Source organism: Sabethes cyaneus, chromosome 2 (genome assembly GCF_943734655.1).
Source record: "Sabethes cyaneus chromosome 2, idSabCyanKW18_F2, whole genome shotgun sequence".
NCBI lineage: Eukaryota > Metazoa > Arthropoda > Insecta > Diptera > Culicidae > Sabethes > Sabethes cyaneus.
In genome coordinates, this window is record NC_071354.1 from 66,992,897 (window position 1) to 67,013,123 (window position 20,227).

The following is a 20,227-nucleotide window of genomic DNA, read 5'->3' on the forward strand; positions in this document are numbered from 1 at the left end:
AGATTCCTGGGGTTTCTCAATTAAACGGATATCTGCAACCCCAATTGAAAGTGGTTCGTGAAGCAAACTTTGTCTGGAATTCTAAAAAAAAAGGATTCTAAAAAATCTTCGTAAAAAATGGTGATTGCGGCGTTTCTCAAACAAACGACTCATTTCGTTCCTAAAACTGCGTAAATAATTTTAAGTTTAAGTTTTCGAATAAAAGGTACACTGTCGCTACTCGCATAACAGTCTTATTTATATAGGAATCTCCATAGAAAATGAGACTGTTATGCGAGTAGCGGCAGTACATGTTAAGTTAAAGTGGTTAAGATGAAAAATATGATTTTAAAAGAAGGGCGTTTGTTGGTATCAAATTTGCTTCGCCGCCCATTGAAGTATTTGGGTATATTTTTTAACCATTATACCTAGTCCCGGATCGGATCACATTAAAATTGGTAGAAAATAATGAACAAGTTTATAGAACCAAAATGTGTAATAAAGAAAAATTATTTTATTAAAAATTTTCAACTCTCCTTAAGCACATGTAACAACGAGTAGGTATGATTTACGAACATATGTGAGACATGAATTTTAAATATTAATTTGAAATAAGGCTTTTTTTATAGTCTTGCCATATTGCTGGGGATAACAACAAAACCCACAGACAAATATTTTAATAGCTTCGCTAAACGAATATCGCAATATACATGCAGAGCAATTGCATAAACTCTCCACTGGCTAAAACTCATTTTAAGCAAACACTTCCTTGATTTTGCTAATAAGTTGCCGATTCAATGCTTTTGAGAAAGTTGATCTTACCCAAAGCTAACCCTGTCATGCAATAACTCCACTGCCCTGCATTGAAACTTCCCATTTCAAGTGTTGATTTAGCGCTACTAAAATCTCCCTAGCGTCCCGTCAGACGACCGTACAGGTCTGCGATCGTTACCACTTCGATCAGACACAAACCGGACCATTCCCAGTCCACCATAAAGCATAGGTTCATGATGTCCGCCCGTATAGGTAGATGCCTACTGTAACGTTTGATTTGTAAAGTTATTACCTGCAGTTTAAGACTTTAACTCTCTCTCACACACTTCTCCTTACTCGTGGCGCGGCGTTCGAACACCACTCTGCATCCGTGTCTCTACAACCTGCACGTTACGGTTGGTTTCTCATTAGTGCAAAACGTACACAGATCTTTGTCATTGCCATACAGCGACTACTATACGTGTGATGTTTTCGATTTGTTTATGGCATATAGTAGTTTGTCCCCTGTCGAGTAAGTTGCAAAATAGGCATCCTCCAGAGTGACGCTGTAATCCTTGTAATAATATAGCTGCTGATAAGGCCGTTCCTTCAGTTTCATCTACCTGTTCGGTCTGCAACGGGCTCTAACAATGGTGACTCATCTGGGACATCCTATAGAGCCTACGTGGGAAAAACAAACCAATCCGTATCTGCCTCCATAGATGCAGTAGACGGTGGATGAATATTGTGCAGATTTAATCAAGTATTGTGTCCGTGTGTTCGAGTGGATGGCAGTAGTTGCCTCAGCCTCGGTGACGTTGTTTGTTTCTTTCAATATCGTAGTTCATTGGGTGGATAGAATTCGGACGCCACGCGAAGGCACTAGTCCAGAACGATGATTGAAATTGTTGATTAGATTGATGGAGCGAAATGAACAAATAGAAAAAACACGGCTAAATGGAAACGTAAAAAAAGTGAGTGGACGCGATTACTGATTCTGAACCGTGTGCAGGAATGTGAAATCCTCTTTAAAATGACAGTGCATTGAAGACCTAATTCGAAGGTGGAGCATTTTTATGCCGAAAAGGAATTTTCCTAGTGTTTTTTTGAAAACTTTTTTGTGTATTTCATTGTGTGAAAGTTTGATTTTCCAGAAGATGGGTGCTAATATGTTGTGTTGCTGTTATCATTTTCTATTGGAGCTATTGCCGAAACTGCATGCACTGTTAAGCTGTTGTCATTGTGCAAGGTGCGTTTGTCATAAGTAGTTTATACTGAGAACTATACACTACAGAAAGTGATGCATTGGTCATCGAAATAATACCGGCTTAAGATAGTGTCACAGGATTCCCAGTGCCATTGTGATTCAACACAAACTATGTATTATTCACTTAGTCATTTGAATCCCAGATGAATATACTAAGTTAAGTTGTGATGTTAGTTTCCTAAACTATTTTACGATCATAACAAGTTAAATTAGGAATATGGGGCAGCAACATATTCTATCTTAAAACCGTCAATTCCAACAAATTGTACTTAATTTTTGCCTTGTCATCAAGGATCAATAGAATGTGGCGGAGCGTAAGTGTAACGGTTCAATGAAGCGCAACGATTAAGTATTTTTAATAAAGGTTCCACAACTCAATATTTTCCCATTAATTTAATAAATCACATGGAGTAATAGTGTTTTGCAAACCTTCATTTTACTGATCAGATGCCAAACCGCATTTTCACTCCACTAGTAGTGTTAGCCGAGCAAAGTTCGATTTCCGCGTTTGATGATTGAATTCATAAAATCGATGGCAGTAATTGCTAACATAACCGTAATACCTTCAATCAGCAATAAGTTCTAGAAAAAATATCGATTTTTACATTTCCGATTTAGTCTCTGGCGGAATAAAGCCCTTTTCAGAACAAACTATTCGCATTCGCTGAATTTGTTTTCACCAACAGTTTGCCGATGCTCAGTGGCGCTCCTCCATACAAAGCTTGACCAGAAATCAAAACTTACACAAAATCTGCTAAAATTAACAACTCTTACTGATTTTGGGTCACTAGTTTCAAATTTCAAATTCAAATACCAGCGAAGATTACCGTATACCGTATGTGTGTGGGTTGAGTAGGCAAGGTAGTTTTCGTGAATGTCGACGCATTAGATGTTTATTTTTCGTCAGTTATTATCAGATTTCCACGAGTACAAGTTACGGACTCATCATCTGTTTGTTGACTTTAAGGCGGTGTACGATTCAGACAAACGAAATAAACTGTGGTAGATAATGCTAGAGCTAGAACATAATTTACCGAAGTTTAGCTGATTAGTACGATGCTGGATAGATCCAAATCATGCGTCAGCATAATGTGTAAAATCTCAGCGGCTTTTGTAACGTTGAATAGCAAGAGGATGTACTCTTTAACTTGCTATTCAACATTGCCTTGGAAGGTGCAATACGAAGAGCAAACGCCGAAAGAAATGGAACTATCATGATTCACGGAATTAAGAAAATGCTTCTCTTCTCTACTCAAACCTAATGTACCAAAAGAGCTAGAAGGATGTGAGAACTTTCACACTAAATGAGTGCTTTCTCAGATCAACTTTCATTGTCTATTGCATCAACATTAACTTGCAAGTAGCTTTGTGGGAAGTTATCATGTCAGTCTTGTAGACGGGTGGTCGACAACAGACCAAATATTTCTGTTGCGGCAGATATACTTTTCAGTATTGATTTTAACCCCAGCATCAATGGCGGTATTTTCATCCGTTGGACTTCAAACATCATGGCACCAACCAGATGTTTAGTTTGGAACTTAAATTTTACTTTTTCCAGAACATCCTCAGATTTCTTCGGTGAAATGAACCCGTCTGTTGGCTGTTGGACACAGCATCGATGCTGAACAACTTTTCGTTGAAGAACAGGATTATCATATTTTTCGAACGTTTTTTGTCAACAGATTAAAACGACCCCAATGACTCGAACTCAAATTAATTTACAGATAATACAGACATTATTTACATCACACGGATAACGCTCTTACAAAATTATTTTCAATAACACGTCTACGGAAATTAAAATCGAAGCACTCAAAGCAATTCTCCAAAAAACACGACACATATTTTATATTGGTTCATGCATCCCATAGTTTGCCCTGGATCTCCCTATATCGATGAACATATGGAAACGGAGAGCACATCTGCAGATGTTCACGTCCAAACGAGTGAGAAGTTCAGGGCATACAATTAGTTAGTGGGTCACTAATGAAACATGGCTTGGCGACAATCCCCTAACGCTGAGTGAGTCAAGCTGGATTACCTTGCAGCGATCAGCATAACGAAGTAGATTATTTCGATCGTTCCATGGCAGATGACGTAGTGCATAACTACAAATAAATATGGGCGCCGTTTGAAAAAACGAACGATACGACCGACGAACATTCGAGTGGTGAACGCACTAAGGCACAGTATAAATTTGAAGCAATAAACGTCCTAGAAATACTTGTCGAGTCGAAAAACGAATCCCAACTGCGACGAGGCCTTCGAGACAATATATGACACTTGATCTTTGAATGTTAGGGAGGAGTCAAGTAACACACCAAGATCGTTTTACGGTGTTCTCACGTTTGAAAGGATGGTACACCCACCACGAGAACGTAGTCATGAATCATTAGTGATCGCTTACGCCCAATGGAAATAACACAGCATTTGGAAGCGTTCAAAGCCATACGATTTGTCTTCAACAAGCTGCAAAAACTACTAGTTGTTGTTGAAAGGAGAGGGTATCTTGATTTGTTAATGACGTAATAAAGCTTCAGATCGTCTGTGTAAGATTTTTTATAACAATCCAGGATTAGATTTATATCATTCATGTGTAACAGGAAAAGAAACGGCTCAAGATGGCTGCCTTGTGGAACTCCGGACTTAACTGGAAACGACTGGAATGATGCTGTGAGCACTTGAAATTAAACGTAAACAAATACACGCACCATTTGCTCGTGGACTACAAAGCCGCATATGATACTATCGACTGGAAAGAGCTATGGAAAATCATAGACTAGAACAGCTTCCCCAAGAAGCTCATCAAACTAATTCAATCTACGATGCATCCAGAGCGCGCTCTATGCACCACCCAGTGTGAAATAAGAGTGCGCAAATATACTTAAGATAGAGCAATACTTAGTTCAGCGGCTCTATAAATGCCGCATACATAACATTTTCGAATTTTGTTTGGCTGAGGTACTTACTTGCTTAATCAGCTCCAGGCCATAGTTTCCTCTGCTGTACGAAGAAGTCGTCTCCATTCCACTCGCTCCATGGCCGCAATTCGCCAGCCACGTAGTCTGCGTAGGGTCCGCAGGTCACCTTCCGCTTGATCGATCCATCTTGCTCGGTGCGCGCCCGCCGTCTCGTTCCAGTCGGATTGTTATTGAGAACTTTTTTAACCGAGCTGTCGTCCGACATCCTCACGACGTGCTCAGCCCATCGCAGGCGACCGATTTTTGCGGTGTGAGTGATGAGTGGTTCCCTAAGCAGCTGATGCAATTCATGATTCGTTCGCCTCCTCTACGTTCCGTCTTCCATCTGTACTCCGCCGTCGATGGTGCGCAACATCTTCCGTTCGAAAACACTAAGGGCGCGTTGGTCCTCCACGAGCATAGTCCATGCCTCATTGCCGTGAAGGACTACCGATCTAATCAGCGTTTTGTAGATTGTTAACTGCGTGCGGTGGCGATTTTGGTTCGATCGCAGCGTCCCACGGAGTCCAAAGTAAACACGATTTCCTGCCTCTGTTGGTGTCGTTGTCTGCGGTAACCAATGAGCCCGGATACACGAACTCTTCTACCACCTCGATTTCCTCACCGTCTGAATGAATCCTGGGAGGGAGGTCAGCATTCACTTCTTTAGAACTTTTTCCTTTCATGTATTTTGTTTTCGATACATTAATCACGGTGCCTTGGTGGTCGCGGTTAGGTCTCGGAAATAAGAAAGCAGACAGAGCAGAGCACGTGAGAATAAAACGGAATAGGATTGTACAGCATCAAAACGACGAGCTTGCTTTTTGAGACCGTTGGCAGTGCGCACATGTGTATGCTTATAATGAAGAGTTGTTTGAATTTTGACGTAGAACTACGTCTTTCAGGAAGGTAGCTGGTATAGGGGGTAATTCCAAAAAATCTTTCTCGAAAAGTGGTCAGGTTTTGAACGCTAATAGCTTAGTGGTTTCCCGATCGATTTTCAATATTCTTACACCAATCGATTGGAAAATCTTCTAAGAATTGGCCCAAATGAAGGAAAGTATGGATTCTTGATGTTGAATTATTGAAAAATTAAAAATGAACCTATGTTTTACCAGAATTCTTGCTTCGTGATTGGTTGTTGGAAATGACGTCATCAAAGTGGAGATGCGTTTCACACTTCGGCTTATAAATCAGTCAATTTTCAGTAGATTTCCAAGATATTTACACCTATTTACATATTGAAAATATAGAAAACTATAGAATTATTTTCATCGGTTGAGATCGGTTCAATCGGTTGAGGATTGAACGTATACAATGTTACTACTTTGATAAACGTTACGTATGTAGTTTGTACACATGATCAATCGTATTATTACATACATGGACACATCCTACTATCGCTACAAAAAGACTTACGTAGTCCTACGTCACCTATGTGGTCGTGTCTTGTGCACAACCCTTCAGATTTTTTAGGTTTTTAGGTTTTAGTTTACTTTGAAGAGTTATTTGAAGCTTTTTATCCTTTTTAACTACGATTTTAGAAGACTGCAATCATACTGGTAGCAAAAAGATCGCTCATGTTGCTATTCATGGTGTTAGTCGATAAAGCAATGTTTTTTGTTTAGCTTAGTACAATATTATAAACTATAACTACCTATACAAGTGTTTCATATATAACTTAATGCAAAGTTGTTATGACTGTGGTAAAGCCAACTCAAACAGCGCTGCAGCGGTTCTGTCAATATCACTAATATTTCATTTAGAATAGTTTTATTTATAGTTTAATTATCTTTTTATAGCGCTCAATTATGCGATGGAATGGAACAAATACAATGGGAGGGTGATTTCAATTTTGGCACTGATAAAATTGTTCGTTTTTAGCAACACAAAGTAGTTGACCCACAAAAAATACGACATACCTAATGACAATCATGTTTAGATTCGTCTTTGTGGCAATAGAAACTCAAGATTTTGGATGGATGAGCAAAAGATAATAGCTTCGATAGGAAGATAATAGTACTATATTCAAGCTATTTGTTTTTCCTTCTTTTGTGCTGTTTTGACTTCACATTTACGACGTAGGTCAGAGTCGTAAAAAAAGTTTTCTTTGACATTCAAGTAGATATTAAATGCAAGGAGATGTCAAGGAATCATTTCGATAAATGTGAGTTGCATCTGAAATAGAAAGAAATAAGAGTTGTACGCTGCTCGTTCGTGAAGCAGACTAAAATCGTTTATCCCTGACCTCTCTATGAGTTGACTTTTTCAAGAGCCTTCTTCCGACCTCCTCCGTCTTCTTGCGGTCATAGCAAAAATCTTATATCACTGAATAGTTGCCAAAAAGATTACATTTCCTGAGGAGACAAAACTTAGGGTGCGACCAACGTGGGTAATAATTTTAAATTGTAGAAAAAATAGTGTTTGAAAATGAAGGCGTATCTATTCTGATATTCGCTACCTATTCTGATAAGAAAAGCCTTAGAACGAATGAACGCCTTGAATTGTCCTAAATATTTATTTTTCCTGTCACCTACTACAGAGCTCTATAACCTTTTATCGCATACTGAGAGGACAAAACACTCACTTTGGTAAATCCGCAAATTTTTTTTTTCTTTGTTTCTTATCGCTGGCCTTGAAGCTTGGGTTGAAACATTTTTTGCCTTTCCATCACTCCTTACGCTACCAGAAACACCAGCAAGGCACTAACCACAAAAACCGCACAGCAAATATGTTCCCCCCACCCACGATTTCTCCACTGTGCATTTGTGCAAACAAGCCAAAACCATCTTCGGCGCAATGTACACATACACTATGACTATGGTATTCATTTATTTTGCTAAGTCGTTTTTATTTCTATTATCAATTATTTCTACTCATTGTCCTTCGTTGATACACCTCAGCCTCCTATCGACGTTTCATTCTGCTGCATCGCAATATTGATCGTGTAAAAAGTGATGACTGGTCAGAGTGGGCACATGTACATACAATCAACTATTCTGCAATTGAATAATTCCTGACAGTTATTTCAACATCCCGAGCTGGGAGCAGTGTTAAAGCTATGTTTATTTACTTTTATCCCACTACCAGCCTGAATTTTACTGCTATTAAACACGCAATGGGTTCATACACATTGACGCATTGGAACAAGGCACTTGTCGTTTCAGTTTTATTCTACTATTAAAGTTTAAATTGAACAATTCAACTATCTGCTATAATTGCTTTTCTCCCTTTTAGCAATTCAGCGCAAGCAACAGCACCTGTAAACAGTCAGGAGTCGTCACAGCAGCAAAGCTCGCGAGCTACAGGGAATCTCAACAACAACAACCGACTGCGACGATTACGTTCTGCTAGTCAGTCAACTTCGACATCCAGTTTAAATAGCCTCAACAACAACAATACCAACACTACCGCCAGTGCGACTAGTATCAACAACAACAGCCGTCAATCGAACCGACACGCCGCCTCGGCACATCGGTCCCCCGGCGCCAATACTGCAGCAACCACGGGTGGACTAATCTCAAGAGTGTTCGATAGTAGTAGTGCAACAGCAGCAGCGTCCCCGACCGCGGCCGGCAGTAACAACAATCGTGGTTCACCGGGTGAGAAGAAGCCGCCTCTGGCCAACGTCTCCAGCAGCAAATACGATGACAAAATGGACGAAAGAAGGCAATCGCAACCGAAAACTCCAACCAAAAATCAGCCGCAACGGGAAACCACTCCGGCGGGTCGCAAAAAGGCTACCGCAGTTGAACCAAACACCGCCGACCGTGATCGCGATCGAAAGCAGCAAGAATCACCGAAGAAACATACTCAACAAAGTCAAAGGACGTCTCCCGAGTCGCAGCAAAGCACACCAACGATAGAGAACATGGAGCTGGCTGGTCAGGAACCGAAACCGCGCACTAAAGCGCTTACCAACGATTCCGGCATTGAGGGGGAGCACCATATGCATCCGGACGAAGAACAGGAAGAGGATAAAGAAGTGGTGCTGGTTGAGCGGAGGCGGTTGAAGTAAGTTTAAAAAAACATCAAAAAGCAGTAAATAAGTTTTCCTTTTAATATTTCAGCTCCGCAGTGGAGATGTCCACACTGGATGGACCAGTCAACTCTCGCCAGTATCTTGAGTCACCCGAATCGGATGGGTCACTAACTCGCAGCAATTTGCGTTTCATCCGTAAAAGTCTGGAAAATTCACTAGCCGTTGCATACTCGAAAAATTTTATCGACAATGATACCATCGAGACGGAGTACCCACGTAACTATGATGACAACATCGAGATACTGAGCCGGGAGGCCGAAAACTTGGCACTGCAATTCAAACCTTCCGAAGAGAAGCTAGTACAGTATGGACCAATTTTTGATCTCGAGAAGTTCGAAGAGCAGCGCAAGCAGCAAAAGAAGGAAGACGACGAGGACGAAGCAATTGGCATATCACCGTGCGGAAGATTTCTTAAGTACGACAAAGAGGTTGGCCGGGGATCGTTCAAAACGGTTTATCGTGGACTTGATACCCAAACCGGAGTGGCCGTGGCCTGGTGCGAATTACTGGTGAGTTATTTGCGTGACTATAATTGAACTATGAACTATTTATTTAATAAACATCTTGTTTGGTTTTGTTTTGTTTGTTTTGTTGTAGGATAAAAAAGTAAATAGAGTAGAACGCGCTCGATTCCGCGAGGAAGCTGAAATGCTGAAAAAATTGCAACACCCTAATATTGTGCGGTTCTATAACTACTGGGAATCGCCGCCCGCCGCTGGGAATAAGAAAAAGAATATAGTACTGGTAACGGAACTGATGCTGTCCGGTACACTAAAGTCGTAAGTAGTCTTTACGAAATTGTTCTTTTTTGCAAATAGTGCAGCCATTGTTAAATATTATCTCACAAAAAAAAATAATTAGCCCTTTATGTCCCATCTGCACTACTTGGGTTTCTAAGCAGTTGAATTTTTTAAGATTCAACTATCATTTTTATTGAAAATGAAAAAAAAGTGACTGCACTCCTTTCTTATATACTTTTTCATTGAATTAAGAAGAGTGTATTTTTTCTACCTATTGTACAGCTATTTACGCCGTTTCAAAAAAATCAATCCGAAAGTGCTCAAATCATGGTGCCGTCAGATATTGAAGGGGTTGCATTTCCTACACTCTCGCGCACCGCCCATCATCCATCGTGATTTGAAATGTGATAATATATTTATAACTGGAACGACTGGGAGCGTCAAGATTGGCGATCTTGGGTTAGCCACACTGAAGAATCGAAGCTTTGCCAAATCGGTTATCGGGACGCCGGAGTTTATGGCCCCGGAGATGTACGAGGAGCACTACGATGAGGCTGTCGACGTGTATGCCTTCGGTATGTGCATGTTGGAGATGGCCACCAGCGAATATCCGTACAATGAGTGCAATACACCGGCGCAAATCTACAAGAAGGTAACATCCGGCATTAAGCCTGCCAGCTTGGAAAAGGTAGAGAATCCGGAAGTCCGAGAAATTATCGAACGGTGCATTCACGACAAGAAGGAAGGCCGACCTACATGCAAGGAGCTGTTGAACTGTGAATTTTTCTGCGAGGATATCGGAGTGCGATTGGAACCTATTTCAAAAGAGAATTTTATTGCTAATCCAGAATGCACCAAGATGGAATTTAGACTGCGTATCTTAGATCCTAAAAAGCGTGTCAATAAACACAAGGAAAATGAAGCTATTCAGTTCGACTTCGATACAAGGGTTGACGATGCCGATGAGATTGCTAGTGATATGTATAAGAGTGGGATTTTGATGGAGGATGACTCAAAGACGGTTGCGAAAATATTAAAGGTGCAAATCCAAACGATGCTGAAGGAAAAGGAAGAGCGTGCACGGCAGGTGCAGCTTGAGAAAGAGACTGAAGCCTTGCAGAAGCAAGCAGCGCTAGCCCAACAGATTTATGCGCAACAACAAAGCCAAATGGAATGCTGTGAAGCCCAACCGTTAGAATTGCATGTTCCACAAATGGTTGGTCAAGGAGTTCCAATGCCGCAGCAGCAACAGCAGCAGGCTTTTTATCAGCCCGCTTCTTTGCCCACGTCGCAGGCGCAGCAAATCATTTATCAACAGCAAATGTCAGCTCCTGCTGGTAACGAACAGATGATGCAAAATTATCAAAATCAAGGTCAATACTTGAATCAACAACAACAGCAGCAGCAAATGGTTCAACAGCAACAGTTCCTAAACCAAATGCCTCAGATTTCCCAGCAAATGCAGATCCCTTGCAGTATACCTCAGCAGACTCAAGCCACTCAGCAGCAAACAGTTGTTCAAACTGCCCAACAACAGCAGCAACCTCAGCAAGTATTTAGTGATCCACAACAACAGCAGCAGTATCTTCAGCAAATGCTACAACAGCAAGCACTAATACAGCAGATGCAGCAACAGCAAGTCCCAATGCAACAACAGAACAATGTACAGTATATGAACCAAATTTCCCAGCAGCAACAGCAGGTATATCAACAACAATTGATCCAACAGCAATTACTTCAGCAACATCATCTACAACAACAGCAAATTCAAGCTGTAATTCAAGATCAATACCCTACTCTAGAACAACAACTGCAGGCAGTTCTTCCCATTCAACATCATCCCCAGCAGCCACAACAACCCCAGCAACCGATTCAACAATCACAATCTCAAGCTCAGCTGATTCAAAATCAACAATTTTCGCAACCATCTCAGATGATCCATGGTCAGACTCTTCAAACTGCCCAAATTACACATCAACATCAGATGCACATTCAGCAACAGCTTCAAGATCATATGCAACTGCATCAAAGTTTACCCCATCCAGTCAATATGATTCCCAGCAATTCGCAAACATCGATAAATCATCAGCAAATCGCCCAATCGCAACCCCAACCTCCGCAGCAACAATCACAGGTTCAGTCCCAACAACAACAACAATACGTCACCCAACCGGTGGTTAACCATATTCCACAAGTCCCTATTCAGCAACAAATTCCTCAAGTTCAGCAAATTCCCCACCAGCAGCAGCTGCAGCAACAACAAATTCAGCAACAGATCTACTTTCAACAGCAACAATTGCTTCAACAACAACAACATCAACAGCAGCAGCAACAACAACATCAGCAGCAGCAGCAACAGCAACAACAGCAGCAGCAGCAACAACAACAACAACAGCAGCAGCAACAACCGCCCAAGCCTGTTGAGCCCCCAGTTCCTGAACCAGTTCGCACGGAGTCCCTTCCAAGCCAAGCATCCATCGATGCATTTCAACAACAACAACAGCAACATCAGCTGGCACAGCCGCAACCAGTTGCTCCAACACCTGCCCCAACACCCGCCCCGACACCTCAACCCCAACCTCAACAACCAGCAACTGGGAACCCTAGCGAACCAACTCCGGTCGCAGGAATCCCACCCTCGCAACAGGCAGCCATCCCGAAACGGTTGACCAATGAGGGAAGCAAAAAGCGCCGTAATTACCGTTCGACCGAACGCAATCCGAAACTGCAGGTACTGGGCTTCGAGAACAACATTGTCGAGTGCGAAATGGAGAATCGACCGAAGACGATTACCTTTAAATTTGACGCCAACAATGTCAACCCGGTCGAGGTGGCACAAGATCTCGTAAGACTCCAAATGGTTTAAACTGCTACCGAATGATTCCATCATTTCTGTTTTCTTTAATACTTACAGGTGTCCAAAGACCTGCTGAGCGAAGCGCAAAGTTTAGTTTTTATCGAAATGGTGAGGGACATCCTACGACAGCTGAAGGAAAACCCGAATCAGCTTCCGGTAGCGTCCCAATGCTGCAGAAGAAACACCGAGAAGGTAAGTGCTGGTTAACCTTGTTTGACGGCTTACATACTCTACTACCATTGGCTGACCATAGCTGCACCATGTAACCGTACCGTGGTTGTGCCTTTGAATGACGCTTATCGGTTCATCGGTATTTCACATATCATATACGTTTACTAACTTTGATTACCTGTTTACATTAGTTTTGAATTTTTGATTCGGTTTATTTTTTTTCGTAAAAAAGTGCTCTGGAAATTATTATTCACCGAAACCGACTAATCCGCTGCCACATTTTTATACAAATAAAATATTAACAGATTTAATAGGTTCAAAACAATTGTTTAGCTCGTATTTTTAACTTGCGTTAAAAACTTTATTTTTCGTATTTTGGTAAAATTTTAAATACTATTTTGAATTATGTAAATCTATTACCCCACGGAGGAGTGACTTCGACTTAAAATCAATACCGCCCACAAAATTGCTGCTGCGCCGCTCGCTTTCGCTCAAAATCCTTTCCTTTTTTTCCTTCTCGTTCTATCTGTCCCTTCCACCATACGGTACTCTTCAGGTGCGTCATGCGTCTCTAACACGCCAACGATCGAATTTTAAAACACACCAGAGACATAGATCAGTAAGTTTCTTCCGGCGTCATAATATGCGTTTTCTTTTTTCTATTGAAATTTTTTACATTTGCCCTGTTTGGTATCTGTTATCTCGCGTTTGTTAATTTGTTTTACGTGTTCGTTTCTTTTTTCCTTAAATAATTTTGTTGAGAAAACACCGGGGTTAACATTGATCTTACGTAGAGCAAACACAACCTTCTGAAGTGCAAAAAAGCAACCTTCGTTATTCGTTTTGTGTTCTTTTGCTAAAAATTTTATGGTAGCTTCAATCATTTACTGCCATTGCATGTACTTACCAGTAAAAGAAATGATATAGTTTCACGACACTACATTTTCGTATTGTTTCCGAGTGTTGTTACTAGTTTTATGCTTGCTTTTTCTTCATACCGTTTTTATTTTTACTATGTGTTTTATTTTTTAGCATCCTTCATAGGGTTTAAATTGTGGTTATCTTTTGCAGTATTTAATCATCTCTGATACGTGTGAAAACTTACATTTACTTGTTTGTAAACTCCAAGATTAAAAGAGTAATGCGTTAATTTTTTTTGTTAGATTAGAGTCAGTTTAATAGCTTGTGTCATTCGTGACTTCTGCGGGGTTGGGATTTGGAACCGGGTCCTCGCCGTGAGAGGCGTGAATGCTAACCACTACACCGGGACTGACCCAAATGTGTTAATATGACATGTTCTGAGGGTCTTTGGTATTAAGATTTTAGGGCATCTCAATAAGCTATCCCCGATTTTAAACAAAAGGAAGGCTCTAAGTAAGTTTATGCGAAGTAAAACATTGAAGTATGACACGAAGGATACCTATCAAAGCAAGAGATTTTTTACAAGAAATGGAAAAAAGCGCTTTATAGAATGATTTTTTATTTGAGAAACTCATGTTCATGTCTTGCTTTTTTGTTCATCTCATTTTTGTTTTCAAAAGCAAAAGCGGGTGACAAAACTCGCTTTCCAGTGAAACATCACGATCCATGCTGCATCCAGTAAATGTTACAGATTAAACATCACAGAATACTAACCTCAGAGGTCAAATGAATCTTGCTTAATTATGCCGGACAGTGAGAGCTGTTATGGAGTGGTACTTTGTAAACAACACACAGTCTGAAAAAAAAAGAATTGGGGGCTCTGTAGCCACAAGGTTACGAAGTCTGCCTTTAGCATTGGTTTATTCTCAAGCTCTTCCATTTTCTTTCTTTCGTTCTAAATTCTGCATCTTGCCAGCGCTAGTTATAAGAATGATAGTGGCTCGAGATGCGCAGTGAAGTTAACTAGTTTCCACACCCTCTAGCTCTAGCAGCGAGATTGGTATTGAAAAGTAGTAAAACGTGGAAGAAAAACATCGACAACCACTTACCTAATAAGCGACACTGAAAAAAACAAAGTGCGGAATACAGAAAAACACCTGGACGATAATGCGGCTGGGCCAGTGATAAATATTGATAGAAGTTTGGACAAATATAATACATATGAGATGAGACGAACTAGGAATTTTAATATCCACGAACCCCTATTGTTTTGTCAATAAAAAAATACTTATTACTATAAAAGTCACATGAAAAGACAATCCTCAATCAGCAACTGGGACTGCAAGATTGTCAGTAGGTACGAGGTACCTACTAGGTAGGCTTATTTCACTGCTCTACCACAATTTTAATAGCTAAGAATCAACATTTGCATTTTCATTATAAATTCATTTCATTTTTCAATGCATAAGTGTTGTTTAACAATAATTTCATTTACAATATGTTTCTTTACAGTAATCTGTTACCTATATTTCGTATTTATTCTGCATACCGATCGAACCCGTTCCGATCAGAAATTTCACTCCAATAAGAATCAAACTGTATGCTATAACACATATCGATCGCAATGCAGGTTTTTAATTAGAACGGACCCGATCGGAATGTAGAATTGCGGTGACTGCTTTCCTTTAGAAGTTTAGTTTGCTATTCTGATTTCGCACGTTTGATGCTAACAGCTCTCACTTCTTAGACTGCCATTACTGGTGTCGATAGACCAGTAAGATATTTTCTTTAGTTCGTCCTTTCAAACGTGAGGTTGTTTGCACCCCGAAGAATAGATTTATTTCATCATAAAAAATAACATTAACACCACGTTCCGTTATTTACCGACCAGCGCGATGAGACATCGACTACAGCGTCCAACTTTTCGCACATGTTCGACCCGACTATCATCGATAGACAGGCGCTGGCAACGGCGGTATCCAGCACAACCAACTCTTCTGCATCGTCTTCACCGTTGTCTCAACAGCATCCTGGCGGCGCCAATGGCGATCTGCAGAAAACCCTGTCGATCGATAGTGGCGGAAGCAGTAGCGTTGCGGCTGGTATCGATAATGCTGACACTGTATCCGAAGATCATGGATCCAAGGGTGACTTGAAAGATATCGTTACTATTGGCGAACTGGGCGGAGGAAACGGCGAAATGACAACAGTCACTCATGTATTGATGGATGATGGCGCAAACGATAATAACAGTAGTTGTGATGAAAATTCCAGAAAAACTAGCACTATAAGTACGGATTATACATCGCACGAGAACACTCCGGAGAATACGGTTACTCCGGGCAGCCAAATACAGCAACAGTTCGTGTATAACGAACTGGAACACGATAGAACTACTGCTTCAGCGGCACCGGCAGTAGCCACGTCAGACACTCAGGAGGCAGGGACCGATAAGACGGATCAGTGTATTATTACAGTGCCATTAGCCAGTAATGAAGAGCATAATAAAGTCACTAACGCTACTACTAACAGTAATACTGAAAATTCTAGTCAACCAGTTAGCTCGCAGATTTCTGCTCTGGAAAGCGATACTACTACCACTATACCTACTACTACTGCTACTCCTATTGCTATCACAAACAATGCACATGGCCCCATTGATTCTCCAAGCGTAGAAAATATGCATCACGTCCAAGAACGAAAAATGTCTCGATTTTCAGTTACACCAGTGGTTCTACCGAGTGAAGAAAACAAGGCAGCTGCTGGTACTGTTGATCAAAACGAGATGGTCCCTGCTGCAACTGAAGCCCATGCAAATGCTTCATTCACAGAGCAACATCAAATTGATTCTATGCCAGCAGAGCCAAACTATGCTCAAGCTTCTAATGAAATTCTTCAACAGCAAATGCTATTACAACAGCAACAGCAAATGGAACTGTACCAACAGAGATTAATTATGGAACAACAAAATCAGCAAGAAGCAGAACTTCTCGCGCAGCAGCAATATCAGCTGCAGGCCCAGCATCGGCAACAGTTACAACTACAGTTCCAGCAGCAGCAACAGCAGCAACAACAACAACAACAACAATCACAGTTTGTGCCGGAACTGGCAGCTGCGGAATTTGAACTCCAACAACAGCAACAGATGTACCAGGCACAAATGGCACAACAGCAACAATATCAACAAACGATCATTCAGCAACAGCAACAGCTGCAACAACAGCAGCAACAGTCTATTTCTACTCAAGTCTCAGTCGATAGTACATCACGTGATTCTTTGCCTAGTCGTATGCCAGAAACGCTTGAACAGTTAAAGATTGGTCTCGAAAGTATCACCCACGTGCACGTAATAACGAGCAAAACTTCTTCCACTAGTCTGTCCAGCACATCAGCGCACTCTTTACAGCAACAGCAACCGATCCAGCAGCAGTCACAAGATCCTCAGGGTCAGCTTCCGCCCAACGAATATATCGTCCAGCAGCAATTTTATCAAGCACAAGAGTACGTCCCAGAATCGCAGCCTGAAGTAGCGCAAGAATATGTCATCGACGGGAACACATCGCAGCTGGAACATGCCCAGCTGCAGCAACCGCAACTGCTGCAAGCTTTGCCTCCCTCCCAGGACATATCGATGTATAACTCGCGTCGAACATCTGCCGACATTAACGTGTCAACAGTAGACACACAGCAACTACCCGGTTCTGTGCCAAATTCGGTAGCGGCTGTTAGTGCAGCCGGAAGTGACGCAAGCACACCCAATCTACGCGAACAGGAAAAACGGCTTTCGAATCAGGGAAGCGTCGATCGCATAGATAGGTAATTTTTTATATTTAAAAAACGTTGATCAGTATGATGTATTTTTCTGCTTTTTGTTGTTATAGTTCTGCAAACAATTCGTTGGCTGATCTTAATCAGAAGTTAGCTCAGCTGACTTCCGCTCAAATTAGTGAGCCTCCAACGACGCAACATCCCAAGCCACCTCAGCTGGCTGCTTTCGAACAGCATCATCTACAGACGCAGGTAAGACAAATTGATTAACACTTTGTGCCATAAAACTAATATATGCTGCAATCTATAATTTCCAGCATAACTCGGCCGTAACTAGTCCTTCGGTAGAGTACGCTGAGCTCAAGTTCCCGAACGAGGCGAAACCGATGGTCCGTAAGGTATCTCGTTTCCAGGTCCAAACGGTACAAGAATCTCCCAAACCGGATCAATCGCAACAGCACCCGCAGCATCAACAGACGAAACCGATGTTAAGCAATCATAATGATACTCAGCACAATGCTTCTCAGCAACCGCAACAGCAGCAGCAGCTAAACCAACCAAAAACCAATTACTCATCCCCGACAGACGAGAAATCCTGCCAAACATTCCCTGCGCAGCAACAGCTCGTCTGCGATATTCCCATGGCCAACGATCTTGAAGCCAAGCTTAATCAAGTAATTCCCATTACACCGAACATTGACACTGCTCAGCCAAACTTTGCGGCCGCTCTTCAACAGCAACAGCAATTACAGCAACAGCTTCAGCAGCAGCAACAAATGCAGCAAATTCCTCCCCAGCCTCAACAACCATCAATGACCCCAGTAGTTCCTACCCAACAACAACAACAACAGTCGATAACTCAGCAGCTCATGCAGCAACCAGTGATGCAGCAACAATATCACCAACCTATGCCACAGCAATCTCAACAGCCCCCAATGCAAATGCAACAGCCGCAACAGCAGCAACAAGCAATGAGCCAACCGGTGGTTCCCGTTCCGATGCAAATGACACAACAAATGATGCCGGTGCAGAATGTGAACAGTAAGTACTCATTTGATTTAGGTTTAGGCATCTAGGTATTCCGAAAAATTCCATCTGATTCTATCAAGTTCCATTAACAAATTTAACTCGTGTGCTCCGTTGTGCAAAACTGATTAAACGTTTCATGGTAGGTTCGCGCAACATGGCAATAACTGCCAGATAAATGTCGCAATTTGTCCTGGATCTCTACCGCTAACCTAATTTCAGCGGAATTCAAGTTTTTTCGAAACAAATTAACAACGCCTGACAATTTTTGCTATTTAGTTCCACATATGGGCATCCGACTTGGAAGTAACTAACGCGTAATTTTATGCTGTTCGGTCCTTAAAGGACTAGCCTACTGTTGCCTGCTCGCCTACTCGCCTCACAATATCCGCATCTTTGTATACTTGATATATTTCGTTATTCATGCACCTGCGCCACACTCCGTCTTCTATTATACCACCAAGAATTGGTCGCAAGATCTTGCGCTCAGAAACGCCAAGAGCTGGGTTGTCCATCTCTTTCAACGTTCATGCTTCGGGGCGATAGAGTACTACCGGAACAATTAGCTTCTTATAAAACGTGAGTTTCGTGCCGAGCTGCAGGCTACGAGACCTCAGCTGGCTATGTAATCTGAAGAAGGCCATGTTGGCAGCCGTTATCTGCCGTACCAAGGTAAAAAAATTCGTCGACCACTACTTCTGTAACAGAAGTGCGCAGTTCCAGTACCCGAAGAGCCACCACACTCTCTACCGGCCACCATATACTTTGTTTTGGTAGAATGTATGATAAGCTTCCATGACTCTACAGTTTACACTGACGATATCGATATCATCTGCTAGCACTAGGATCATGTGAGATGGTACTGTTTCTCTGTATGCCTATCATTCGAATAGCAACTTCCCATGCAATGTTGAACAGCAAATACGATAGCCCCTCACCTTGCTTCAAACCATCTAACGTCACAAAGCAAGTCCGATGGCTGTCCCGCTATTCTGACGCTTGATTTTGAACAATCAAAGGTAGCACGTATCAGCCTAATCAATTTTGTTGGAAAACTATGTTCAAGCATAATATGGTAAAGATCATTTTGTTTAACTGAATCATACGCCGTCTTGAAGTCTATAAACAAATGGCGAATCTGCAAGTTGAATTCCCGTAATTTAGCAAAGACTTATCGTAAGGTGGCAACCCTAGCGCTTAGTTGCGGCTTAACGCATAGTTGGTGTCGAGATACGATGTTGGTCTAACAAGTCAGTCGTCATGTATTCGAATCTCGACTAGGCGGTGCTGCTAGATAAAATCAGTAGGATTAGCCCCCCAAGTAACAATTTGGGTTTTATTACACTCTTATGATGACATTTAAGACCAAAATTGGTCTTGAAGACCACCATAAGAGTACAATAAAACTAGCATTGTTGCTTGGGCCGTAACTGTCATGTACTCTAATAGCCAGCTATGAAGTCTGTCGATAAAGAAGGTTCAAGTCTTAGAAAAGACGTTTAGGTCCAAGGCTTTTTTTATCGTAGGTAAACATTTGATCCGTGGAGCGTCCATCGCGGAAATGGGCACTAGTATTCGCCAACAAAGGTTTCCTGCAACAACGGCCTCAGTCTATGAAACAGGATGCGGGAGAGAATTTTGTAAGCAGAATTGAGGATAGCACTGCCTCGATAATTGCTACATTTGATTCGATGGCCCTTTTTGTAAATAGGGCATATGACCCCCTTTAACCCGTTCATATAACGTGATGGATTGCACAATACAGCCGTTCACACGACATTGCGTTAGGTAAATTAAGGCATG

At 41.6% G+C, this 20,227-nt stretch overlaps 1 protein-coding gene across 10 annotated transcripts in view; it reads left to right on the forward strand.

The window, feature by feature from the left end:
- LOC128738510 (uncharacterized) overlaps positions 1-20,227 on the forward strand; it is a 55,112-nt gene that overhangs the window by 32,778 nt on the left and 2,107 nt on the right. For 9 of the 10 annotated variants that reach the window (XM_053833701.1, XM_053833706.1, XM_053833705.1 and 6 more), the window contains 8 exons: positions 8,197-8,973; positions 9,030-9,510; positions 9,599-9,780; positions 10,024-12,586; positions 12,656-12,790; positions 15,522-17,446; positions 17,512-17,650; positions 17,716-18,439. In XM_053833701.1, the coding sequence (XP_053689676.1) occupies positions 8,197-8,973; positions 9,030-9,510; positions 9,599-9,780; positions 10,024-12,586; positions 12,656-12,790; positions 15,522-17,446; positions 17,512-17,650; positions 17,716-18,439 (6,926 nt within the window). Of the gene's footprint in view, positions 1-1,313; positions 1,982-8,196; positions 8,974-9,029; positions 9,511-9,598; positions 9,781-10,023; positions 12,587-12,655; positions 12,791-15,521; positions 17,447-17,511; positions 17,651-17,715; positions 18,440-20,227 lie in introns of those variants that run through there. The other variant, XM_053833700.1, reaches the window with a different exon arrangement.